Raw genomic sequence first — 24423 nt, 5'->3', positions numbered from 1 at the left:
TCCACCCCTGCCCCTTCGCTCTATGGGGTTCCCCCAAGCCAACCTGGTCACCTAATTCCCTCAAGCTGGTAATGTGTCACCTAAAAGCCTGTATCTTCCAGACCACAGCCCCATGACCATGGGCTACATGGCTCTAACCTTCAGGACCTGCCCTTGGCTCTCACCTCACCCCAAACGCCCAAGCAGAGTTCACTGGTAAGACCAGTGTGGGGCAAGCGTACAGCTACCCCGCAGGGAAATTCACCCGAAACTGGGGACCGCAGACACTCGGGTCTCTGAGCACAGCAGAGCAGACAGAAGGCAGGTGTGGTGCAGCAGACGTTGAGGACAGCAGCTCCAAGCAACACCTGGGCGTCCAGGGGCAAGCCCACCGAATCACACACCAACAGCCCACCTGGTCCAGGGCCTGCGTCCTCGGAGACCCCAAGCGCAGTGAGGAGGGGGCTGTGGGGACAAGAGCCAGACCTGCCAGGGGAACCCTGGAGGAACGGATCGGGCCCATATCTTATCAAAGGATTGGGAGGGCCACTCGCCAGGGCAGGAGCAGGGTCAGCAGAGGAGACTGGTTACTCTGTACTCGGGGGTAGCTGGGGGCTGCTGGTTTCCCCAATGAAAAGTTTCTCCATGAGAGGCCTCGCGGAACCAGCGGAACCAGGCGAAGCGAAGCCCTTTCCTCTCCTATGCCAAAGCCAACCTGAAGGAAGACACCTGCGCAGGCACGTGCTCTCGGGCAGGGGGAGGGGCCGACCGCATTGCGAGCACTCACACCAGCCCGCGGGCCCGGCGGGGGCCTGGGGCTGTCCACACAGACCTGCTTTCCGGACGGGGCCGACCTGAAAACCCTCCGCACAGGCGTGGCTTTCCTTGAAGCCCGGCCTAAGAAATACCTGGGTCGGATCCTCTAAGAGGGAACACCGGCGCAGTGCAGCCGGGCCGCGGTGCAGCGGGGCGGGAGCCCAAGCTCCGAAGCAGCCTCTCGCACCTCTTACCGTCTCGGTCTACTGCTCCACGCACACGGCGCGCCGCGGACCCCCGCGCTCCGGCCGCGGGGCGGGGATGGGGCACGTGACCCGCACGGCCAATCGTGGCCGGCCCCGGGGGGAAGGGGCGTGTCCGGCAGAGGGGGCCGCCCCCAGAGAGCTAGGACCGCGGGTCTGGAGCGCGAGACTGATTTCCCCCGGGCCAAAGGGGGGCTCGTCCGCCCAAAGAAGAGGATCGTGGCGGGGTGTCTCTGGGGAGGGGAAGATGAGAGAGGGATGTTTACCGAGAGGGGACACTGGCGACACCAGGGGGGGAGAAGGGGGCCCTGGAGGAATGGGTGATGGCGAGAGGGAAAGGGTGACCACCCGCCACGGAAAAGAGGTGTCGGTGGGGGAGGGGCCACAGGAAGAGAAGTAACAGTGAGGGGAGAAGGTAACCGCCAGCTTAGAAAACGCCGTGACAGCAGGGGTGCCATCCCTCCATCTCTGTCTTGTCCTGCCCCACAGCTCAGCTGAGAGGTGGCCTCAGCCAGCGCTAAGACCAACACTGGATGCTTATGTCACCTGACAAGGACTGAAGGGGTTCGGCCCTCTCAGGGTGTTCATGCTTTAAAATAACAGATTGGCACAACCTACTTACAAATTCCATGAAGATGCTATGTGAACCAGTCAAACCCGACAAACTCTGGGCCACTCCACTTGTGGGGAATGAGAAAGCCCCTCTCCCATGTAGTGGAGCACCAATTACTAAGGAGAGATCCCCAGGGGACATGCATGCTACCAAACACTTCCTAAAGGATTGATGCTCAAGGACAAACTGTTTACTTAGACCTGTGACTTTCTCACTGTATGGACAGTCACCGGACACACCCGCAACAGAAAAGGGCCAACAGGCAGCTCACTCCCACTCATCCTGATTCTGTGATGACCTCCGTGTCCCTGAGATCGCATGTCACTATTTCTGTAATCAATAACTGTGTGCTACTTAATTATTCCTGAGCCCAGCTGAAATGACCACGTACAGGTAAGTGTCCACTGCCAACTCTTCATCCTGAGAGGCCGGGATGCCATCCTAAGGCCCAGCAAAGGGGCCAGGTCAGTACCAGGACACACAGACTTCAGAACCCCAAACAGCTGTTCCAATAGGCTTTGGCCGCATACATTAAGAGCATTAGTGAATACTGCCACTTGGTTCTCTAGGACAGGGTCAAACATGCTGGGTGACTGGATCCCTAGCACCAGTGACAAGCATCTGTACCCCCGCCCCCCGGGGTAATTCAGGACTCAAGGCCGGGGGGGTGACTGACATGGCCAAAGGAAATGTGGGACCTGATGTCAGGCCTCAGCTAGACAAACACGTCCCTTCTGAAGTCCCGTTTGCAGAAAACATCAGCTCAAGAAACAATTAAGTAACACCCTTGTAACACTTCACAGAAGCAGGGGTGCCTCAGGAGCTCAGTCAGTAAAGCATCTGCCTTTGGCTCGGGTCATGCTACCAGGGTTCTGGGATCAAACCCCCTCATCGGGCTCCCTGCTCAGTGGGGAGACTGCTTCTCCCTCTACCTCTGCCCTTTCCATCCTGCTCATGCGCGCTCTCTCTCTCTCATTCTGCTTCTCTGTCAAATAAATTGAAAAAAAACTCCACAGAAGCCTCACCATCTCAGCAGGGGAGGAGCAGGGCACATCTCTTCAGCAGGATTCCAGCTGCCTCGACAACAACCTTACTGATCTTGAGCTCAACTACACTTGCAGTAAGTGTAAGAGTATAAAGTTTATAACACACGGATGAAAAGTTTCCTCCCTGGCCTGAGCATCTTTGGAAAATGAAGGACAACAGACATCCCTCTGCTCTCCCTGCAGCAGAGCAAACACAGTCTTGGAAATGGAGCATTCCTGGAGACCCAGCTCCTTTCAAAGGGTCAGGCGACCGAGCCTGCAGGACCGCCCCCAAATCAGTGCTGGGTCTGAACAGAAGGGGGGCAAGCAGTGGTTACCAGAGGCCCTGGGGCCCAGGGAGACTGCCCCAATCCAGGCAGAGAGGGACCAGCCATCCTCCTGCCCCAACGGTCCAGGAGAAAAGTAGAAAGCCTCCGGCTACAGATTTCTGCCCACTCCGCGAACGCACATACTCTGACTTGCGCTCGCCTGTTTCCCAGTCTACATATTGCTGAATAAATACATCTGTTCATAACACCATGAAGAAACTTGTAAGAAAAAAGCCAACCAAAACAAAACCTTCGTTTCTTAAATTTTAAGAGTACTACGGAAATGGCAGCCTACAGATACGATAACGTCCCTACCGGTCTGTTACAGAGAAGTTAGACGACTGAGCCACAAGAAAGGAACTGCTCCAGATATGATTTGCAAGCATTCCAGCAGCCCTCCGGCCGACAGCCACAGACAGCCTCGAACAGGTGCACATCCTAAGGGCTGGTTTTAACGCAGGGAGTGCGGGGACCCGGTTCCCACGTGGGCGGGGCAGGGGGTCCGGAGCTCTGGGCGCCGGGAGACACACAGCCCCAAAGGCAGAGGAAAGCCACTGGCGGCCGCGGGAAGGCTTCCGAGGGAAGGCAGGACCCGCTCCGCAGAAGGCCACCCGGCCGCGGCGCACACTCACTCGTCGCCGTCGGGGCACACGCCGCTGGCCTCGTCGTACTTGGAGCAGTACACGTCCGGGCTGTAGTTGAAGGTGCCGTCCCGCCTGCGGAGCGGTCTACGCCGACGCTGATTTAGGAAATGCCAATGGAAACAGGTAAATGGCCTGTGCTGGGCGCACTTGTGCTGCACAAACAGGGAGCACTGCTCTGTCCTAAACTCCTTTAGATACCTAAAAAGACAAACAGCGTTGCGGGTCGCTTCCGCCGCCACCGCCGCCGGCGGGCGGCATCGGGGGACTCGTGGGCGGGGACCGGACCCCGCAAGCCAGGGCGCCCCAACCTCAGGAGCAGCCCCCACTCTGAAGGCAGATGACCCCAACGGCCGCCCCCCATCCCCAGAGCGTCCCTCGCATCTCAGGCACAGTCCCCGACCCCAAACGCAGGCAACCATCTCCGCCCTGAGGTGCGACCCTCCACTCTGTGTCCGGACGGCCGCCCTACCCTACCCCCAGCCCGGGTGCGAGTTCCCAGACCCCGTCCGCAGCACCCCCCATCCCGGCCACGGGCGTGAACCCCAAGTTCAGGCGCGACACAGCGACCCCGGGAGCGCCCCAACCGGGGACAGAGGCAGCCCGAGTCCAGATGGCCGCCCTCCCTCCGCGGCCGTCCATCCCCGACCCCAGGCGCGACCCCCCACTTCCAGTGCAGACGGCCGCCCTTCCCCCAGCACGGATGCGATTCCCTGGATGCCGTACGCAGCATCCCCCAATCCCGGCCCCCGACGCGACCCCCAACTTCAGGGGCGACACGGCGACCCAGGCACGCCCCGAGCCCCAAGCTCTGGTGCCATCCCTGATCCCAGACGGAGGCAGCCCGGCTGCAGATGGCCGCCCTCCCCCCGACCCCCAGGCTCATTCTCCGCAATCCCCCGAACCCTCAGCGAAGGCCCATGGACCCCCGCCTCCTGGCGCGCTCCCCAGCCCCCGCCCCCAGGTGCCGCCCCAGACCTTGGCGCCGCCGCCCCAGACCTCAGGCGGCTGCAGCCCGCGTCGGACGGCGGTCAGCCCGCCCCGAGCCCAGGCGCGACGCTGAGGCCGGGGCGGGGGCCGGGGGGCAGCGCGGGGCTCCAGGCCGCACCGGCAGCGGCATCCAGGCCCAGGTGCGCGGGGCGTGGGCCGGGGGGCGCACGGGGCCGTCCCCCGGCCCGACCCCGTCCCCGCCGCGGCCGGCCCGGCCACTGACCTGTAGTGGGTCGGCTTCTCCGTCTGCGGGGGGGACCCGCTCAGCGCCGCCGCCGCTGCTTTCGAAACCGACGGCATTTTCAGTCAAAACAATGCAGCGCGCATGCGCCAGGCGGGCCCGCCCCCGCCCCTCCGGATCTCCCCCGGCAAGGAGCCCCTCGCGACCCCGCCCGCCTGCCCCGCCCCCGCCCCGCCCCGCCCCGCCCCCGCCGGCGTCCCGTGGACCCCGGACCTGCCGGGCGAGCTCACCCAGCGCCGGCTCCGCAGGGACACGCCCCGAGCGCGCCGCCCCCGCCCCCGGTGCACACTTCTGTGCCCCTGCGGGCTCCCCTCGTCCGCGTTCACGCCAACCCGCGCTCAGGCGGACCCCGGCCCCTCCCGCAGAGCGTCCTGCACGACCCGGAGCAGGTGCCCCGCGTGGGACAGCTGGCTGGCAGCTCACAGCCCACTCCTTCATAGACTCTACCACCCCAGGCTGGGTGCAGAGCTGCGGGGACCGGACGCCGTGGCTTAGGGCTGGGTGTGGGAGATGTCGGGGGCCGTGCAGCGCTGCTTACGGGTACCCAGCTTTCTCTTAAGGATTGCGAACAGGTCCTCAAATTAGGCTGTGGTCATGGCTGCCCCAAGTCACTATTTGAAACGTTTTTTTCATTACATACTGCAAGTGGGTGAATTGTGTATCAGTAACGCTGATTTTAAGAAAGAATCCAAGAGGCCTACAGTCAAGGGGAAGTCACACACCGCTCTTGTCACCACGCGGACGCACGGGGCGGGGGGGGGGGGGGGGGGCTCTCGGGGAAGCAAGCAGCAGAGCAGCAGCAGGGTCCTGGCTCGGTGAGCCTGGGGTAGGAGGGAGGATATGCACTTCAGGAGGGAGAACCTAGGTTCAGAGCACGCAGTTTTGTAAATATGAGGCATGAGACACTTCTGAAAATGTTCAACCCAGCTAGTAATTAAATTAAAAATTATCTTAAAAAGCAAGTGAAAGTAAGGCAGAGCCCATAGAGTGGGCATTTTCTGTTCTGAACAGAAACCCTCCAATGCTGCAGCAAGACAAGCCCTTGAAGGAGGGCGGTTGGGACAAAGACTGAGAGGATGAAGGGCTTTAGGGAACAGCTCCCCTGCCCCTTGGAAAAGCCCAGGTCCCAGAGGGCCTGCTCCCACTGTCACCAGCGCCTTGGTCTTCCTTCTGCTCAAGAGGCCCACCGTGCCCCGGGTGTAAAGTCCAGAACCAGAAACGCCCTCGCCGGCGGCTGCCATAGAAATACTCAGGATGTGTTCCCATGTAGTACGTGATGTTTCATCCAAAAGATTACCCACCCCTGTGTTTTGAAAAGCTGTGTATTTATACACACAAAACAATCTGGGAAGGTAAACAACAAAGTGTTCACAGCAGCTGGCTCTAGGCGGTGGGATTTTTAGTGTTTCTGATTCTCCTCCTTTTGCTTACTATGGTTATCTAACTTTTCCAGATAATCCATGTTGTTTCTGTCATATGAGAATTAATTTTAATTAAAACAAAAATTCTTTTCATTAGGCCTTTTTCTTCCCCCTGCAGGAACTACTGAGAGAAAAGTAAGGGTTCAGGTTTGAACAATTTGCTCCAACAAAATAGTTTACAATTAAACAGGTAACAACCATGCCAGGTTAGAGAAAGGACGGCTTAGTTCTTTGCTCCTGCTGGGATAAAAATGTAGCCTGAGCTACAATTAGGTCAATTTTTCCAAACCTTGATCTGTCTTTAAATAATGAACATACTTGCATCAGTTTTATTTCCCTACTGAGCCCAGACACTGCCGGAGGAATACTCCCTCACAGAGACCCTTCTGAAAGCCAGCACACTGGCAGGCATCCAGCAGCCTTCAAACACACCAATGAAAGAAACCTCCAGGTAATTTTGGGACCAATGACATGACAAGATAAAACCTTCCACTAGAAGCGTAAGTAAACAAAATCCTCCTTTAGTGCATCTTGTATTTAATTAAAAACCAAGCTGTTTCTTACTTACTACTTGAAAAGGCTATCATTTAGATGCCCAAAAATACTGTCTGCAATTTGTCAAAACAAATACTTATCAGGGGCACCTAGGTGGCTTAGTCGTTGGTTCCGGTCCTGATGCCAGGATCCTGGGATCAGCCCGCATCCGGCTCCCTACTATGCGGGAAGCCTGCTTCCCCGTCTACCACTCCCACTGCTTGTGTTCCCTCTCTGTCTCCGTCAAATAAATGAATAAAATCCTTTTTTAAAAAAAATCACGAGAAAAAAAGGAAAAATAAAAAGAAATACTTATCAGTCTTATTCTATTCAGAAAATCTGGTGACCTTTTTCTGTCACCAGAAAACTGTTAAACCTAAAATTCTGTAGAGCTGATGAAGTTCATTATTTCCGACATCCTTCGTAAATTCCACAATTTACATTCTGATCTCTTCCCTCAGTTCCAACTCTGGAAAAACAGAACAAAGGAACTGGAAAGGACTAAAAGTCTCCCCCTCTCTTTTTCTAAAATGAAACGCAAACGGGGAGGGGGGGGGGTCGGCTTGATTCCACATTACCAAATTAAAATGTACTGTCAATTAGTTTGTAAAACAATTTCTACGCACTACAGTACACTGCAAATCGGAAGGTTAACTCTTTCGCCAGCTGTTCCGTCCCCGAAAACAAAAGACCCGCGAACTGGATCCGGGGATCACGAGTGTCACGAGCACCGCTTCGGAAACGCGATCGGGCCGTAGAAAGACACACCACAAATTCAAGAGCGCACGACGCAACCGAGGCTTCTCCCGAGCATCTGGAAACGCCATGTCCTCTGGACGTATCCGCTGGGTATCAGTGTCCGGCCGAGAGCCGGCCCCGACAGGATGGCCTTCCGCTCCGCCTTCCACGCGGGTCAGCGTGGCCCGGTGCGCCGAGTTCTTCACTCCGCTGACGCGTGCAACCGCGGCAGAATCGCCAAACCCGATGGCCAAAGCGTCGGGGCGGCGGCCTGTGCCCTCGCCGCCAGCCACGCGTCCCCCGCTGTCCCCGCGCCGCCAGCCCGCTAAGTCCTCGCCTGGTGGGCAGCCCGAGCTCCGGGCTCCTGCGAACCCTCGCCGGGCTCCGCCTCCTCTTCCCCGAACACCTGTTTCAGCCACCGGTCCGCGCCGGTCTCCTGCCGCAGGAAGCACCAGAAGACCAGAGCCATGAGAGAGAGGCTGAAGGGCAACACCCTCCACCAGGCCCGCTGCTGCTCCTTCCCCAGGGAATGCTGCACCGTCCAGCGGGACGGGTGGGCTCGGCTGGAGGAAAAGTGAATGGGACGGTCAGGGTCGTCCTCTTCCTCGGCCGCGGGCGGGGCCTGCGCTCGGCCACTCGGCGGCGGCTGGGCGCGCGAAGTCCAGCGCACGAACCTCAGCGTCCGGACGGCCCTGCAAGAGAGACAACTGTGAGCGCGCCCGCCCGTCACCCCCGCCCTCGGCCGATCCAAGAAGCTGCACAGCTCACCCGGTCGCCGGAGCACACAGGACGCCGCGCATCGCGACCCGGCCTCCACGCTCGGCGCCGTGGCGCATCGGGTTGGCGTCACTTCCGACGCGCGAAACCGGAAGCCGGACGCCGTTCGAGGCCTCTGTTCACGACTACAGAACGTGGGTCCGGTCGCGCGACGGAAATAACGCGCACTCTCGGGCGGCCTCTTCCGTCGCAGCCAGCCACCCACGCCAGGCCGCAAGGGCGTGCCGGGAACTGTAGTTCGCTACCAGCCCGAAGAGGAAGGAGCCGAGAGGTCCCTGAGTGCAGGGGCGGGTTGGAGCGAGATCGTGGCACTGGCCCCCGCGCACCCCGCACCCTTCCTACGGTGCAGGCGCAGCCCCGGGATTCGTGCGGCTGCGCGACCGCAGGCCCTCGCCCACGTCCTGGCGCTGTGCGTTGCCCTGTGCAGCGTACGCAGAGCTGTCTCTAGACCCAGACCTCTCTGCGGGGCGGCGTTTCCGCGCAGGGCTCGGCCTCGGGGCCGAGATCCCGCAGCCGGCGCCGCAGGGCACGCGCACGGCACTCCCCGGGCGTCGGGCCTGCTCGCCGAGGGCCAGCGGGACCCCGTGCGCACGTACGCTGCCCTCCTGGGTCACCCTTCCGAGTCAGGCGGGGGGCGCCCTTCGGGCTGCCCTGGGGCTCCCTGCTGGGCCCTATAGGGACGCTGCTGGAGCTTTTGTCCTCAGTGTCAAAACCGGGCCTGGTTTGCTGATCTTTCCCGTCAGAGGGTCACGGAAGGTGTGCAGGCATCCTCACAGACGTTGTGGGGGTGCGTGTAGGGGCGCTGGGGACTGCGTGACACAGTCAGATGGCGAGGCCGCCCTGTGGACGGTGACAAGCTGCCTCCCCAACCTGGCGTCTTTGCCTCTGGACTGCTCCTTCCTGCACCCGCTTCCGGCAGAGACACCAGACCCCGCGCGGGTCTCCGCCCTGCCCCTCCGGGGACTCTCCAGACACTAGGGCGGGGGTGGCGGGCTGGAGACGGTCCCCACGCAACAGCACCTGCGGGTCCCCCCCAGCCTAGGAAGCCCTGGCGCGCGGCGGCAGCTCAGCTCCTAGCCCGGGACCATGTCCAGAGCTGCTGTGTCAACAGAGGCACCTGTGTGTCCAGGTCCTCCTCGTTGGGCCCCACCCCACCTGTTCCACCCTGTCCGTGCAGACTGGCCAGCACGAACCCTCTAACACACGAAGGAAATACGAAGTTTTATTCAAACCGAGAGCTGCCCGGGAGACAGGTCTTCTCGGGGAGAGAGTTCTGGAGAAATGAACTGTTTTCGCAGAGTCAGAGTTCTTTACAGCTTTTAAGAGCTCAGAAGGGTATTGATTAGCGTATATGCTAATCGCTCTGCGTTTAGGATTACGAGGTTTAACTTCAAGGAAGGCAGCAGGAGTGTGTCTGACATCTCAAAGGCAAGAGGGTTTTCCCTTAGGATGCTCACTCAGGAGCCAGACATACAATGTGTGTGTGGCAGGCCCTTAAGTCCGGCTTTTGGTTTAAAGATAGTTTCTGTACCGCCATCCTGATAGAGAAATCTAAAATGACTTCCCTTGTCTATCAGACCTTCGGAGAGCTTTCCTCTCCTCTACCTCAGAACCCCACCTGAAATCACTGTCTAATCAACTCACCCACAGGCAAGCCCAGGAGCCCCCGCTGCAGATTGGTGGAGGGGATTCATACTATGAGAGAATGGGCTGGAATCATCCTGGTGTGTAGCCTGGAGGGCTTCCTGGAGGAGATGGAAATTAAAGCCCTCTGAGGTTGGAGGTGGAGCTGCTCAGTGGAAGGTCTGGAGAGGATTCTCTCCCTCCCTCTCCTTCTGCCCCTCCCCTGCTTGTGCACGCCCATGCTTGCTCTCTCAAGGTCACACTCTCTCCCTCTCTCTAATAAATACGTAAGTCTTTTTAAAAAGGGGGGAGGTGCCTGGGTAGCTCAGTCGTTAAGCATCTGCCTTAACGGGTCACAATCCCAGGATCCTGGGATCGAGCCCCATATCGGGCTCCCTGCTCGGCGCGAAGCCTGATTCTACCTCTCCCACTACCCCTGCTTGTGTTCCCTGTCTAGCTGTGTCTCTTGTCAAATAAATAAAATTTTAAAATCTTAAAAAAAAAAAAAAACAAATCCATGTGTCCAAATGACGACTCCTCTGTCCCCAATTCCTGCTGCCACTTGGTCTCCACTGATCGTGAAAATGCTATGCAAAAACACAGTCCTTCTTTTTTTTTTTTTTTAAGATTTTATTTATTTACCTAAGTGAGAGAGCAAGCATGGGGTGAGATTGGGGAGAGGTGGGGGAGAAGAAGAAGCAGACTCCAAGCTGAGCAAGGAGACAGTTTCAGAACTCGATCCCAGGACCCCAGGGTTGTGACCTGAGCCAAGGGCCAGAGCTTAACTGACTGAGCCTCCTGGGTGCCCTGGTCGTGTAGAGTCTTAAGAGGGCAAGAGCCCCTGGCCTTTGGGAGCTGGGACTCATAGCTGGGGTCTCTATTGGACATAAGCATCTTTCCACGCAAGGACAAGTGTGGGTCACGCCACTGCGGGACTGCTTGGGATGAAAGAAGGCCCCGCTGTAATCACATGTGAGCACACACGGTCCAGACACCGCCCAGACCTTGGCAGCCCCACCTCGTCTGCCCTCCTTCTGGGTAAGATGCTCTGGGGTGCCGGACCGGGCTGAACTCTGTCCCCCCAAATTCACATTCACCTGGAACTCAGCACATGACTTTGTTTGGAAATAGGGTCTTTGCAGATGTAGATCAAAGTTCACCGGGTTGGGGGGTCTAAATCCAAGGCCTGGTGTCCTCCTAAGAAAAGCAGAAAAGACACAGAGACACATGGGGGAGGCCACGCAGAGAGTCCCCAAGCCACGGAGCGCCAAGGACTGCCAGCAACACCAGAAGGAAGAGAGAGAAAGGCCCAGGACAGACCCTCCCCGGGGTGGGGGGGTGAGCCAGCTGACACCCTCACTTCAGATGCTGGCCTCCAGACCGAGAGAAGACTTGCTGTCATATTAAATCACCCAGTATGTCGTGCTTTGCCCTGGCGGCCCCAGGACGTGGTCGCAGAGCTTCCTGCTTCCTACCAGCCAGCACCCCAGAGCCGAGCCCCTCACCCGACCCTGTCCATGACCCACAGCCCTTTCCAAGGCTCTCCCCCAGAGGCAGCCACATCCCCCGCCCCAACCCCAGCACTCCCCACCCAGGGCGCTGGATGACAGGTGCTGGAGCCTGAGCCTGCAGTGCTGCCCGCTCTGGTCTGAGTCCCCTCCCCCACCCCCTCAGGGCATAAACTGACACCTCGGCCTTCATTATCTCAAAGCACACAGAAGAACCTCTCGGGGTCTAATGTCTCCCTAATGGGCAGGGCTGGTTCACCTGAGAGCTGACATATTGGGGCTATTGATTTTCCCCAGGAAGATCAATACGGGGTGCGTGGGGACAAGCAGGTCCCCGCCTTCGCCTTCCAATGAGCAGAGACTCTTTCCAGGGACAGAGGCCTGACCATGGAGCAGGGGCTGGCGGGGGCAGCGAGGGTGTAGAGCTCTGTAAGGCCTACCACACCAGAGCTGGCTGGGAGCAGGTGCTCGGACATGTTCTGGGGCCCGAGCCCGAGTGCATCAGTTCCAGGCCCACTGCAATGGTCCCAATGGGAGCAGGGGGCTTGGGACACCTATGTTACTTGGCCTGGCCCTGGCTACCCAACACCTAGCTGGACTTGGGTACGCAGTGGTTCTGAGAAAGTGCGTCTCCACAAACCCAGCCTTGCCAGTAACAAAAGCCAGAGTCCAACCTCTAGTCGCTGGACTCCCGGTTCCTCCTGAACGTGGCTCAGAAGCAGGAGTGGCAAGGACGGGGGTAATTCACCACACCCTACTAAGACCTCAGATCTGATTCTTCAGTCCCTCTCATGTTTGTCTCCCACCTTCACACTCTCGGGCTGTGCTTTGTGGGACCCTAGCATTGACTGCTGAGGCTAGTGCAGTGATGTGACATGTCCACAGTCCCTAGGGATTGGGGTACGGATCTCTGTGGGGTCCCCTAAACACAGGGTGCCAGCTCCTCGTCGCCGAGGCCTTTCCAGGCTGTCTCCTCTGCGGAGACACCTGCTCTTCGCACAGATGGCCAAGTGAACTCCTGGTCCCATCCAGTGCCCAGCAGACAACAACCTTCCTGAAGCCCGTCCTCTGGACACACGGAGGTAGGGGGGAATGTTCTCGTTGGCAGGGTACGGGAGAAGCACCCCCACTCTGCCTAGCCCGGACAGGGCACCGAGGAGGGCTGGAGACTGAGCCCAAAGGCCCTCCTGGAGCTGCCACCCATACTGCACCCGCTTCGGGTCCTTGGGGCCACACCTGCCCCAGCCCACCTGCTTCCCAGGTCCTGGCCCTAGTCCTTCCCGAGGAGCAGCAGGGGGTGCTGTGGTCGCAGTCCCCGCACCTGTGGGGCCCCGCCCTGGGATCCTGGCTAGCAGGGCTGAGGCTCACTGTGCTGGGTCTGAGGGGACACCAGCTGCTGGGGAGGGCCACTCCCCCGGCCAGAGCCTGGACAACAGTGTCACCGAACCCAGAGTCTCGGGGCAGAACTGTGGCTGTGCCTGAGGTCGGTTTCTGGGTACCGGGGTCCAAGTGCAGACTGAACTCATGAGACAGCTTACTTGTGTCCTGGCCGCGCCCTGGGACGTGGGGAAGGGGCCGTTACGATCCAGGAACCACGAACCACAGGCATAGGGAGGCCTGGCGTGCCACACACACCTGCACTCTCTCTGCAAGGCCCCGGCCCAGGCAGACAACCTGCTTGGGAGAGATAGGAGGCTCCAAGGACCCATCCACAGCAAGTTACCAGCCTGGCTGGGGCCACACGCTTCACTCCCTGTCACTTCCGCACAGCCGGGTGTCCTATGACTCCTCCAGTGGGCCCTCCAAATGCCCAAGAAATGCCCGCAGCAATGCCCCCATGGCCTCTGGTTGCAGGAAAGGCCCACCCCTGTCTGTGCCCACAGCTCACGTAATGGAGGGTCACTAGGTAGGAGAGGTGCTGTCTCCTGTCTGAAGGGAGCAGAGACTGGAGCCAAGGCCAAAGGCCCAGGGATGACTGCGAAGGCGTCCCCAGAAGGGTGAGCCCCCATTGGTGGGAAGAAGATCGGGACCAGGGACCCGCCAAGCAGGGAGGGGGCTGCCGTCCTGCCCTCAGAACCTGGCTGGCCCACAGGCAGCGGTGGCTTCAAGCCAAGGCCAACGGGTCTCTGGAGACCCCCAGCTGGGAGCGAGGCAGCTAGCAGGGGCCACGTGCGCTGAATGGCTGTCCCCCAAACTTCGTCTGCCGGAACCTCGGGGTGGACTCTCCTGCGGAAACGCGTGTCTGCAGCTGCAGTCGTGAATACCAAGTCAGACTGGATCCCAGTGGGCCCTGAGTCCAATGATGGGTGTCCTTGGGGGAAAGAAACTGGGACCCAGACTCCCATGGGACGGCCGTGCACAAATGGAGGCAGAGGTTAGGGTGACCCATCTGCAGCCAAGGAGCCCCACTGCGGACACTGGGAAGGAAGCATGGGTTTTCCCCTGGACGACACCCCTTTGCTGCTCCTGGACCCCCCGTTTGGGTGATTGGCTACTGTGTCCCCAGGACGGTCAGGCAGTCTCAGGCGGCACCGCCCGGGGTCCTGGGATGGTGTTGGCTGTAACTCAGTGTGTGTGTGTGTGTGTGTGGGAGGGGCTCATGGGGAGGTCCCCAGGTGGGCTCTGCGGTGGGGGGCGGGGGCAGTGGCGTGGGACCAGTTTGGACCCTGGGGGTGAGGCACTGTGTTGGGGGTGCAGGGGCTGAATCGGGTTGGTTGCAAACACACTGGCAACTCTGGGATGGCTGGGACCTGTCACAGCTCCCCGGAGGGCCCGGTGGTTGGATGGGGCCCGCTGCATAGGAGCCCACCACCTGGGCCCTGGCCGGGGGTCCCCCAGCCTCCTGTTTCAGGCCTGCCCGGCTCCGCCCGCCAGCCAGGAGCACCATTTACCCAGAGAACCACAGAAGCAGGATGTCCTCTAGAGGAGCCTACTCCAGAAGTCAAAATAGCATGAAATTTAATTTTCCGCCTATTTGACAAGGCTTGGTCCGGGTCCCAATCAGTGGCAGAGATAAGGGTCCTCGGCCCCGGGTGTGAGCCAGCTGGGCCCGCAGCAAACACTCCACGGTCCCCGGGCAGGTTGAGGCTCCCCCCGCGGGGCCCTGGTTGCTGGGCGCTAAAGCAAACGGGCTCTATTTGCCCAGTCTGCGATGACAATGCAGTCGCCAAATATTTGCCAGCCCGGCCGGCCGAGGAGCCCAGCTATAAATGCTTGAGCCCAGGTGCAGGTGGGCCTGCCCCGCGGGAGCTGCAGGCCTCGGCAGGTAGGAGCCGGACTGGGGGGCGGGCAGGAAGGGTGCTGGCGCTGGCCGCGGGGACCTGGCCACCTCCCTTCTTCTGGAAGGCGCTGTGCCTTTGGGCCAGGTGGGCTATGGGACCACCCACCCACCAGGAGGGCAAGAGGCGGGGCTGGAGAAGGAGGGCACCCACGTCAGCTTCCCCACAGCCCAGTGCTGGGCCCAGGGGGTCCCCGGCAGGGAAGAGCCCCTCCCCATCTTGTGAGCGAGAGCCAGAGCCCAGTGTGGATGGACGGCTGTAGGCAGAAGAGTGAGCCTCCCGGGGTGGGGGTTCTGACAAGCAGCAAGCCCCCCTCTCCTTCACACCACTTTCCCTTTCTTCCCGTCCTGCCAGGAGGCAGAAAGGCCCTCCCGGCTGCAAGCTGTCCCCCCCGCTCCCTCGTACTCGTCCTCGGGGCCCAGAGCACACCAACACTCAGAGGCAGCCCCGTCTGGCCTCAGACCAGCCCTGTCTCTGTCAGCTCCCCAAATCCCACCCCGCCAGCCCTGCCCTGAGTGCCAGGCCCACACAGCTTCCCTGCTTCCTGCTAACCCGCCCAACTCTCCAAACCCCAGGGGCCCGGGGCTCTCACCAGCAGCCCCGCTGGATCCATAGCATCAGACCGTGCAGGGGGTTGGGGGGAAACAGCACCCAGCTTGGGGCCGGGGCCCTCCACCCGTGAGACCCCCGAAGCCAAAGGGGCTGTGGGACCTGGACCCAGAGCACTGACTGGGGCAGCCAGGCCCTGCTCCCAGGGTGCCCCTGGCCAGCACCTGAGCAGATGCCCCGGTGGGCCGGCCTGTTGCTCCGGAACCGCCTCTGCACCCCCGACGCCCATGGCCCTAGTCTTTCCACACATCCCTGGCTTCTGATCGTGGCCCCTGCTCCAGGCTCAGCGGTGGCCACACAGGCCTGGGGACCTGAAGGCTCACCTATCCGCCCTCTGCCTCCCTCCCCAGCCACAGCTGCTGCCCCGGAGACGCGGGCTGGAGGAGATGGCCGCGGGCGTGATCCGGCCTCTGTGCGACTTCCAGCTGCCCCTGGCAGCCCGCCGGCCCTTCCTGCCCTCAGACCCGGAGCCCCAGGAGACCTCCGAGGACGAGGATGAGGACGAGGAGGAGGAGGAGGAGGATGTGCCAGAGGCTGCGGGGCTGGGCGGTAGGAGCCCAGGCCCCCTGGCCTCGGGCTGGGCCCCAGAAGCAGCTCCTCGGGGCCCCAGCAGCCCAGAAACACCCCTGCGGCTGCTGCGGTTCTCCGAGCTCATCAGCGGCGACATCCAGCGGTATTTCGGCCGCAAGGACGGGGGGCAGGACCCTGACGCCAGTGACGTCCACGCAGAGGACCTCCAGTGTGCTGACCCGGCACGCCCGGCTCCGGCTGGGCCCCCAGACGGCGATGAGGCTGCGCAGCCCGGAGTGCTCTCCCCCAGGGGTCCCGAGGGGCAGGCTCGCGGGCTGGGGCCGCTGGCCGAGCTCTTCGACTACGGGCTGCGGCAGTACCCAGTGCTTGGGGCCCCGGCCGGCAGGCGGCTCCGGCTGGAGCGCAAGTATGGCCACATTGTCCCCATGGCCCAGAGGAAGCTGCCGCTCTCCTTTTGGGAGGAGCCGGCCCTGGGCCCCCTGGGCCTGCTCCACCCTGGCACACCTGACTTCAGCGACTTGCTGGCCAGCTGGTCGGTGGAGACTGGCCCTGAGATACCCGGGGGAGGGGCCCCCCAGGCCCTGGACGGGGTGCCACTGGCCGAGGCCTAGTGAGCGGGTCAGGGTCCGTGGGGCACCAGGGGCAGCAGGCACTGCCTTTCTTTCAGGGGCGCAGCCTGTCACTGCTCTCTCTGCTGGAGCCCCAGGGGCCGTCCCACCAAGGTGGCCGGCCACCAGCAGGACAAGCCAGCTCAGGGAGGGATGTCCCAGGCCTGGGGAGGCTAGGCCAGGCTCCTCCTGGGGCCTGGAGCTGCCACCACCAGAGGACCCCTGAGCAGGGAACAGGCGGGAGACACCATCTCAGACAGCCTGGCCCTTAGCCCTAGGAGCTCTGCCCCTGGGATGGGAGGGCAGGTGGGCTCAGGTGGTTTGCACACTGTGCCCCACACTGTGCCCCCCACTGGCCCCACCAGACCTGCCCTGAGGTCTCAGGTCGGCAGCCGCCCGCCTGGCTGGTCCTGAGGCTGCCCCTCCCTCAGGCCCCACAGCAGGTGGCAGGACCAGCTCCCGTGGGATGAGCAACAGTGTTCTTGGAGGCAGGAGGAAGGGGCACTACGCGAGGGTGTGAGCAAACACACAGTTTGCTCCCTATGGTAGGGCAGACGGAGCTGCTTTCCAGGTTCGCCACCTCAGTGTGAAGGGCTTGGCCAGCCACCGAGGGCCAGGGGCCAAGACCCCAAGCCTGGACCAACTGGCCCTCCAAAGGGCCTACCAGGAGCAGGCAGGGCTCCGGGACTCTGCGGCTATGGGCAGGACAGCCTGAGACGGTGGCGGGCCTGCAGCTCGGCTGGGCCTCAGACAGGGGAACGGACCCTCCTGGGAAGGAGCTCAGACTCAGGTCCACGGGAGCTGGCACCTTTATTTCTGGGCAAGGGGCAAGGACATGAGCTGGCGGGAAGGCTCCTGGCGGAAGGACTTCTCCAGGAATGCGCTTGGCCTCCGCTGGGCCACCAGGTTCAGGAGGACCGCCTTCCACTGAAGCCACCTGCCCAGGAAACGCGGCTCAGGTCCGCTGGCCTTGGGGCCTCCCAGGACCACCCCAGACCCGGAGGAGTCTCCAGACAGCAGCTCCCCATAGCCCACCTCACGGCCTGATACACGCCCCAGCGGTTCACAGGGACCACCTCTCCAGCAGCCGTGTCCTTGACGAAGGACTGCTGCTTCCCCAGGGCTGCGAGGACCCTTCTGCTGCCCAGCGTCAGGGCCCAGGGGCCCTCCTCACTCCGTAGACGAAGGATGCTCTCACGCAGGCTGGCCGTCTCCTCCATGCGCTGCGGACAAGGGCGTGTGAGGAGCAGCTGCTGCAGGAACCCAGGCATCCGGCCCTCGGGGGACAGGACAGCCCTGGATTTCTCTCTGACAAAACAGGGTCTTATCTACCAGGAAACCCTGCTCGGGCCAGACACACAGACATATGGGCATGGGAATGCCCACAGAACCAGGGACCCGGCAAGGAGGGGTAGGGGGCCAGGAGCTCCCCCCAAGTGCAGGGACCACTTCGCACCAGCTTGGTTTCTGTATTAAACTTGAGGTTCTGGATAGTCTTGCTGTCCTGCAAGCTGTTTTCCAGTTTCATTATCTGGTTCTGGAACTGAACGTGGCCCCTGCTCGTCGGCTCGGTTGTGGTGTGCTAGCCTGCGTGAGGGCAGCCCCCACCCCAGGCCCCTGCAGCGGGGTCTGGGCCCCTGGGGGTGATCCGGTGGTCCTGGCCAGCACTCAGGCCGGCTCCTTTCACCATGAGGACACCCCTGGCATGTGAGGTGCCAGACAGGTGCCCCACTGCATGCTGGCTCTGTGAGCCACTGAACCTCAGGGTGTCTGGGATCCGGGGCATCCCGGGGCCCCCTCTGCTGAGCGGGACGGGCGTGGAGGCCCCCGGGGTACCGTGGCCAGCTTGCCCTGGATCTCGGCGATCTTCCGCCCGGGGTTGCCCTCCCTGAGCAGCTGCACAGACGAGAGCAGAGTGGCCAGTTCCTGCCGCATGGCCCCGACCTCGAACTCTCTGTCAGAACAGGAGGCTCTGGGTGGTAGCCCAGAGGCAGGGGGAGGGGGAAGGCAGGGGTGCAGGGGTGCGTGCTCCACTTTGCCACCTCTCCAGTGGGACCTGGGGGGTTGCCGGCAGGTGATGGACGGCAAAGCTCGAGGACTGTGCGGGCTGCCCCGGGGTGGGGGCTGAGCCCAGAGCTGGGGGAGCCGCAGCTTCCCTCCTGCTGTCCGGCGGACGTGGCCTCACCTGGCTCGCCCCTCCGCTGAGATCTTGAGGTCCGAGTCACTCTTGTGCAGGACGCACTTGTCAGAGACGACCTCTATCTGCAACGCACGCAGGGTGGGTGGGTAGCCCAGGAGCTGGTGGGCTGGGGAGCCGCGCCTCCAGCCCTCACCTACCTGGTGGGGCAGGCTGTCCACTCGCTCCCGCAGCTCCCTCAGCCGTGCCTCGGCCTCCTTCTGACACCGGGCCAGGCCCTCCCGCGATCTCTGCTCCAAGCCTTCCCACTCTCTCTTTGCCTGGAACATAGACACCAGTGAGGGCCAGAGCTGGGGGATGGAGGGGGATGAAGAGGGACAGATCGACGGGGCCCCTGGAGCCAATGGGGCCACCTGGGTAGTCCAGGCTGAGCGGAACCAGGGAGGCCTGGCTTGGCCCCCACCTACACAGAGTCAGCAGAGATGGGGACAGATGGCCTCCCCCAGCTGCGGGAGGGGGTGACCCCGGGGTCCATCAGTGGAACAACACACAGACTGGGCATGTGCCACGTGCGAGCCTTTGTAGGCAACGTCCAAAACAGGCGAATCCCCACAGGCCGGTGGCAGGTTGCGGGTCGCCGGGGGCTGCGGGTGGGAGGGGCTGCTCGCCGCGTGAAGCTTCCTCCGTGGGGACAAGACAGCTGCTCAGCCCCGGATCCACAAGGAGCTGCCACACCCCGGGCTTCACGAGGGTAGACTGCACGGCGTGGGGACTGTGTCGATGACGTCATGACGAAGAAGAGGAAAGAGCCCATGGGCGAGGGCTTGCAGCCCTGCCGTGGAAGCCGCTGTGCGCTAGGGCCCCAGTGGGCCTGCCGTGCTCACCTCGCTCAGCCGTAGGCTCAGCGTCCGGTCCTGCAGGTCCAGCCTCCAGCTCAGGGCCATGAAATGGTCGCTCAGGTCCTTCACCTGCTTCCCCAGCTCAGCCAGCGACACCTCCAGAGCCTGGCTCTTCTCTCGGAGCTGCGGGTGGGCAGGGGAGGGTGGGCTGAGTGGGGCTGCCTGGGGTGGCGGCGGCCCCGGGGTCACGGACCCGGCCCCCACCGCCCTCACCAGCTCTAGCGCGCTGTGGGCCTCCTGTTGGGCCAGCTGGCCGGCCTCCAGGCTCTCCTGCAGGAAGGCGGCCAGCTCCCCGGCCCGGGTCTCCTCCAGGTGCCCCTTGCTGTCCCTGGGGGTTGGTGCCAACACAGACTGTCCTTCAGCTGGGTCGGGCCAGCTCTGGAACCATTCGGGAGAACCCCAGGGAGCAGGGGATGGAGAATGATCAGGGAGCCCCCCTGGACGGGGCTGCGTCCAATGGTGAGTGCAGAGTCCTCCGCGGGGCGGATGGGAGCCCCTGTCCGAGGACGCTGGGCACCGGGGACACCCACCAGGCCTTCTGCTCGGCCAGGAGGATCCGGTTCAGCGACATCTGGTTCTGCCGCACAAACTTGGTCAGCTGGATCACGGCTTGGTCCAGGCCCCGGCACTGCTCCAGGAGGCGGCCTTCTTCCTGCTGTGGGGGGAGAGGCAGGCCTGAGCCCCCGCTGCCCCCGTCGCCGCCACCCCCAGCCCTGGGCTGCCCACCTGGCGTTGCCCTTGCAGGGCCTGCGCACGCTCCTCAGCCTGCTCCTGGAGCCTCTGCCACCGGCTGTCCAGCTCTCCCCGCAGGCTGCTCTCTGCCTTCAGCCGGGTGCTCTCTGAGGCCTTCATTCTCTGTGGGGAGACCAGCCCCACCGGCTGTGAGCAGAGAGGGTGTGGGGGTGGGGGGCACGGCCCAGCCGTAGGCCCAGGGCCTCCACCTTCTCCAGGGCCAGGAAGCTCTTCTGCAGGAAGCCACACAGCTTGGCCTCCCTCTTGAGGAAGCGGAGGCTCATCTCCTCGCCGAGCTTGGTCACCTGGGCCTGTGGGAATCAGTGCGGTAGCCGTGGGGTCCGACCATCCTCCTGGCCTCGTCCAGCCCCTGCCCTGCCCGCCCCCGCCCCAGACCCAGGGTGAGCTCGGACTGCTCTGTGTCCTGGCTCGACTGTGTCGACCCCAGGCCATGTCCCCTAATGCCCTGAGCCTCGCAGCACTGCTCCCACCACATCCTCCTTAGGAAGGCAAGGCCCACGTGTCCTCCCCAAGGGCCAGGCAGGGGGCTGTGACGGGCCCACAGGTAAAGCTTGTGGGGACCCAGACCATGGATGGTACTCGCGGTGACCACGGACGCTGCCCTGGGCAGATGGCAGATGCTGCATCGCGTCCCAAGGTGGGAGCCTCCGTCAGGGTAGCCGCGTGCACATGTGCGCCCATGAGCTCGCAGACCCGCACATCAGTGCGCACACGACGTCCTCAGCCCCGGGGCCCACAGCCCCTCCTTCTCCTCCCCTTCCTACTGCATCACGGATTGGAGTGTGTCCGAGCTGCGGTGTCAAGACCGGTGCTCCAGCTCCCACAGCCACGGGGGTTGCGCCCTGAGCGCCTGCCAGCCCCTCCCATGCTGTGAGGGTGCTCTGCGGAGGGGGTCAGCAGGCCGTTTCTGCAAGGAGCCCGAGGATGTGGGGTCTATGCCCAGTGTCCCAGGGCAGACCCAGAAATGAGCCGGACGTAACAAATGGGTGGGGCCATGTGCCGATCCAGCTTGGCGAACACCGGTGGTGGTCACGGCCTGCTGACCCTGGCCTAGGGGGCGGTGCGGGATGGCTGTGCTCCCTGCCCGTGCCTGGAGCACCAGGAATCCCTGGGCCTGGGGCCTTTCGGAGCTCCTGGTCCCAGTGGGGCACAGTGTCCCAACGGAGCCAAGACACGAGCTCCCCAAAGGGCAGCGGCGAGGGGAAAGCCACCGAAGCTGGGCAGCCAAGCTATGTGGGCAGCAGCTGGGCGCGCTGGGCGGGCGCTGAGGCCCCCGGGCTCTGTTTGCAGAGCTAAAGAGGCTGCGTCTCGAGCAGGAGGGGATCCTGCTGCAGCCCGGGGGTGGGGCCGCCCCAGGAATGGCTGAGAAAGGGGCTGCAGGCCTACGACGTTCTGTCTCCAGATCTGGGTGCCAGTCACAGGACGGGGGGCAAGGACCAGGGGCAGAGACGCCACCAGGGAGCGAACGTCGGTGCTGACAGATGAGCTCCATCTTGGCTCTGCCCACATCAGCAGCTACGGGCCACACACGGCCGTGGGGTCCCTGACACGTGGCTCATGGGACAGAGGGAACTGAAATGCTGGCTCCCTGCAGACAGAGCCCCCTGAGGCTGGTGGCCACGGACTGGACGGTGCAGGTCCTCGGGAGCACCCCCCACGCCCTGGGCTACACCACATGGCTGGGAAGGACGGCTTGCCCGGTCGCCCTGGGCCCAGCCTCCCTCCTGGTACCTGCATCTGGGCCACCTCATGGTCCACCCTGTGGCTGGCGTCCTCCTGGCTCCTCTGTAGGGCGCTGCAGGCCGCTTCCCGGAACTGCTCCTCCCGCTCCAGCTTCCCGGCCAGCTCCTCCAGCCTAGGACAACAGCCGCAGGTCCCAGCCGCCCCACCGGGGCCCTGAGACACTGTGAATGCTTCCTGGGCCCAGGCCTGCCACTGGGGGGCCCAGGCTGACCTACAGGCTGGCGAGGCAGGTGGGGTAACCCCACCTGAGCAATCAGAGACAAGGGCAAGACACGGACTTCCGTGGCCCCAGGTGGAGAGCCCAGAGCGGCCTGGGCTAGCGCGACTGGATGGGGGAGGATGTAGGGCATCTGGGCTTGCACCTCCATTCCTGGTGCCCACACAGGGTGGGTCCCGAAACAGCCCCTCCCGAGGGAGGCCGGCGACACCCACCTGAGGTTGACCTCCTGCTCGGTGTCCTTCCGCTCACTGTCCTGCAGCGCCTGCTTCCTCCGGATCTGGGTCAGGGCCTCCCGCACCTCCACCAGCCTGACACACAAGGGCCATTTAGGTCTGGGGCCTGCACGGCCTACCCTCCTGGCTGCCTCTGAGGGTCAGGGTCCTGGCCCAGGGACCCTAGCTGCAGGCCCCCAGCCACGGTCACGCAAAGCCAGACCTCTGAATTGGGCTGCAGTTGCACACGGCTTCCCTGAGCAAGATAAGGAGGAGGGACAGGCAGATGCCCTGGGGTCCCGCCCCAGTCGCCGCCTTCCCCAGCCCCCAGCCTCCCAGTTACGCCTGCACCACTGGGTGGGGGGTACCTCTTGTCCAGGGCCTGCATCTGGTTCTGGTTCTGGTTCTGGGGGCTGGGGAACTGCAAGGAGGAAGGGGAGGCTAAGCCTCGCGGCCCGGCCAACACAGACGGGGGCCTGAGCTGGGCGCGGGGTGTCCTGGGAGCAGGGGAGCTCGACTCTGGGTGGGCACAGCGGCTGCTCACCTCGAGGGCCTCCTTCTCAGGAGCCTGGGCTGCTGGCCGCAGGTCCTGCCGCAGCCTCTTGAGCTCGGCATCCTGCAGCTGCACGCAGGCTCGGAGCTGCAGCATCTCCCGCAGCAGACTCAGCACCGCTCGCTCGCAGCGCTCCTTGTGTCCCCGCAGGGACGCCACCTCAGCCTGCAAGTCGGCCACCCTGGCCGGGGCGAGGAGCAGGCTGAGTTGGGCCCCGCCTGCCGGGGGGCGGGCACGGCCCAGCTGTCCCTCCCCAGCCCTGCCCAGGCTCACCACTGCTCCGGCTGCGTCCAGTGCTTGGGGGAGTCCCGCTCCGGGAGGGAGGTGGCGGACGCCAGGGGGCTCGACTCATGCCTCCCCATCTCCTCCAGACTCAAGAGCTCGGGGCTGGCCAGTTCTTCCTCCAGGCAGAGCCCTAGGCCTCCCAGGGTGACAGTGCTTGTCTGGGAGGGGGGTGAAGCCCCCGACGACGGGGTGCTAGCATCCAGCTCTGCAAGAAGGTGGCTCCCGGGCTGATGGGTGCCGGCTCCTAGGTGGGGCTCAGGATGACGGGGACCAAAGTCACTGCAGTGATCGGCTGAGAGTGTCTACTGGGCTCAACTTGGCCCGTCGGCTGAGTCACGCAGGCTGGCCCAGGCGGTGGGGGGTGGGGGGTGGGCAGGAGCTCCGCTCTTGCTCCCCCTCAACGGGGAGCTCGTGCTCAGAGAGGCCCAGACCCCCGCCTGAGAACTCACAGCACCAGGAAGCAGAAACAACAGTGTCCTGCCTGCCCCGCGCCAGAGCGAGCCCCCGGGGCAGTATGGCTCCTTGAGGGGTCAGGAAACAGAGCTGCTCCGGGAGGCCCACAGTGCACCCCCGCACAGGCCCTTCCCTGGACCAGCCTCCTGGCTTGGCCCCTGTTGGCACCAGGCTCACCTGGTACGGCTTCAGCCACTGGCCAGAGGCCCTGGGCCTCGCACCCACGGCTGCCGAGCGCTGGACACCAGGGCAGCCGGAGGAAGGAAGGGCAGGTGGGCCTGGAAGGCTCTGGGGCCTTGGGGGGCGCGTGGGGTGTCAGGAGGACGCGCCTGCCCTCATGTCGCTCCTTCCAGGACAACAGCGCGGCAAACGAGCGGCAGGTGCTCTTCTGGAACCATCTTTCTCTCACCAGAACCTCGTGACTTCATGGGCCAACTGCCAATGGAACTTGGGCCCTCGACCCTGCCGGCCCCCCACGGCCCCAACTGCCCATTGCCAGAAAGATCTGAGGGGCACCGCAGAGCCAGCTGGCGTGGGCAGCGGTCACTGTCCCAGGAGACAGGGCTGGGAGAGCCGGGCGCCTGGGTGGGAGGGACGTGCAGGTGCTCACGGCCGGCTGGCAGGAGGGCACAAACAGGGCGCCCCCGGAGCCAGGGGAGGGTGGAGGCCACAGGCATGGGCTGCACAGTGCCTCCAGATTCCTT

The 24423-nt window shown here is 63.0% G+C and overlaps 4 protein-coding genes and 1 long non-coding RNA gene across 29 annotated transcripts in view; 2 read left to right on the top strand and 3 right to left on the bottom strand.

Annotated features, from left to right (window-relative positions):
* UNKL (unk like zinc finger) overlaps positions 1-4946 on the bottom strand; it is a gene marked incomplete at its 5' end in the record, with an annotated part of 41625 nt that extends 36679 nt beyond the window's left edge. For 4 of the 24 annotated variants that reach the window (XR_014306241.1, XM_082713628.1, XM_082713653.1 and 1 more), the window contains 2 exons: positions 3598-3807; positions 4820-4946. Coding sequence is in view for 5 of the 24 variants with exons in the window: in XM_082713628.1 (XP_082569754.1) it covers positions 3598-3807; positions 4820-4896 (287 nt within the window). Of the gene's footprint in view, positions 1-244; positions 445-3597; positions 3808-4605; positions 4622-4819 lie in introns of those variants that run through there. The other 20 variants (XM_082713634.1, XM_082713636.1, XM_082713639.1 and 17 more) reach the window with 18 other exon arrangements.
* Positions 4947-6303: 1357 nt separating this feature from the next.
* On the bottom strand, positions 6304-9960 carry UQCC4 (ubiquinol-cytochrome c reductase complex assembly factor 4). Its single transcript, XM_082713768.1, has 2 exons — positions 8299-9960; positions 6304-8222 (listed from the first exon to the last, which is right to left on the bottom strand). The coding sequence occupies exons 1-2, from the start codon at positions 8364-8366 to the stop codon at positions 7856-7858; spliced, it is 435 nt and encodes a 144-aa protein (XP_082569894.1). The 5' UTR covers positions 8367-9960; the 3' UTR covers positions 6304-7855.
* LOC309854508 lies at positions 8815-10444 on the top strand. The gene is made up of 2 exons (XR_014306266.1): positions 8815-8899; positions 9958-10444. It is a non-coding gene; the product is annotated as an uncharacterized lncRNA (long non-coding RNA).
* A 4170-nt stretch (positions 10445-14614) lies between these two features.
* PERCC1 (proline and glutamate rich with coiled coil 1) lies at positions 14615-16574 on the top strand. 2 transcript variants are annotated; one of them, XM_082713840.1, is made up of 2 exons: positions 14615-14703; positions 15676-16574. In XM_082713840.1, the coding sequence occupies exon 2, from the start codon at positions 15712-15714 to the stop codon at positions 16465-16467; it is 756 nt and encodes a 251-aa protein (XP_082569966.1). In that variant the 5' UTR covers positions 14615-14703; positions 15676-15711; the 3' UTR covers positions 16468-16574. The 2 variants fall into 2 exon arrangements, with proteins under 2 accessions (XP_082569966.1, XP_082569967.1); XM_082713841.1 differs by lacking the exon at positions 14615-14703 and adding an exon at positions 14722-14803.
* Positions 16575-17255: 681 nt separating this feature from the next.
* On the bottom strand, positions 17256-24396 carry CCDC154 (coiled-coil domain containing 154; the record flags this gene model as incomplete). The annotated part of the gene is made up of 18 exons (XM_082713983.1): positions 17256-17401; positions 17500-17687; positions 17921-18007; positions 18301-18418; positions 18650-18726; positions 18802-18921; positions 19486-19623; positions 19714-19828; positions 20031-20155; positions 20227-20355; positions 20442-20543; positions 21985-22108; positions 22429-22524; positions 22797-22849; positions 22973-23162; positions 23255-23568; positions 23897-24014; positions 24236-24396. The coding sequence occupies 18 exons, from the start codon at positions 24394-24396 to the stop codon at positions 17275-17277; spliced, it is 2382 nt and encodes a 793-aa protein (XP_082570109.1). The 3' UTR covers positions 17256-17274.
* Between the last annotated feature and the right edge of the window lie 27 nt (positions 24397-24423).

This window comes from Mustela nivalis (assembly GCF_964662115.1).
Source record: "Mustela nivalis genome assembly, chromosome: 19".
In the NCBI taxonomy this organism is placed as follows: Eukaryota; Metazoa; Chordata; class Mammalia; order Carnivora; family Mustelidae; genus Mustela; species Mustela nivalis.
Note: the sequence above shows the minus strand (reverse complement) of the source record. Positions and strands in the feature narration are given on the sequence as shown.

Coding starts and splice junctions, on each gene's coding strand:
- UQCC4 (XM_082713768.1), bottom strand. CDS start 8,366: ATGCGCCACGGCGCCGAGCGTGGAGGCCGGGTCGCGATGCGCGGCGTC. Junction 8,223..8,298: donor CTGTGTGCTCCGGCGACCGG/GTGAGCTGTGCA, acceptor TCTCTCTTGCAG/GGCCGTCCGGACGCTGAGGT.
- PERCC1 (XM_082713840.1), top strand. CDS start 15,712: ATGGCCGCGGGCGTGATCCGGCCTCTGTGCGACTTCCAGCTGCCCCTG.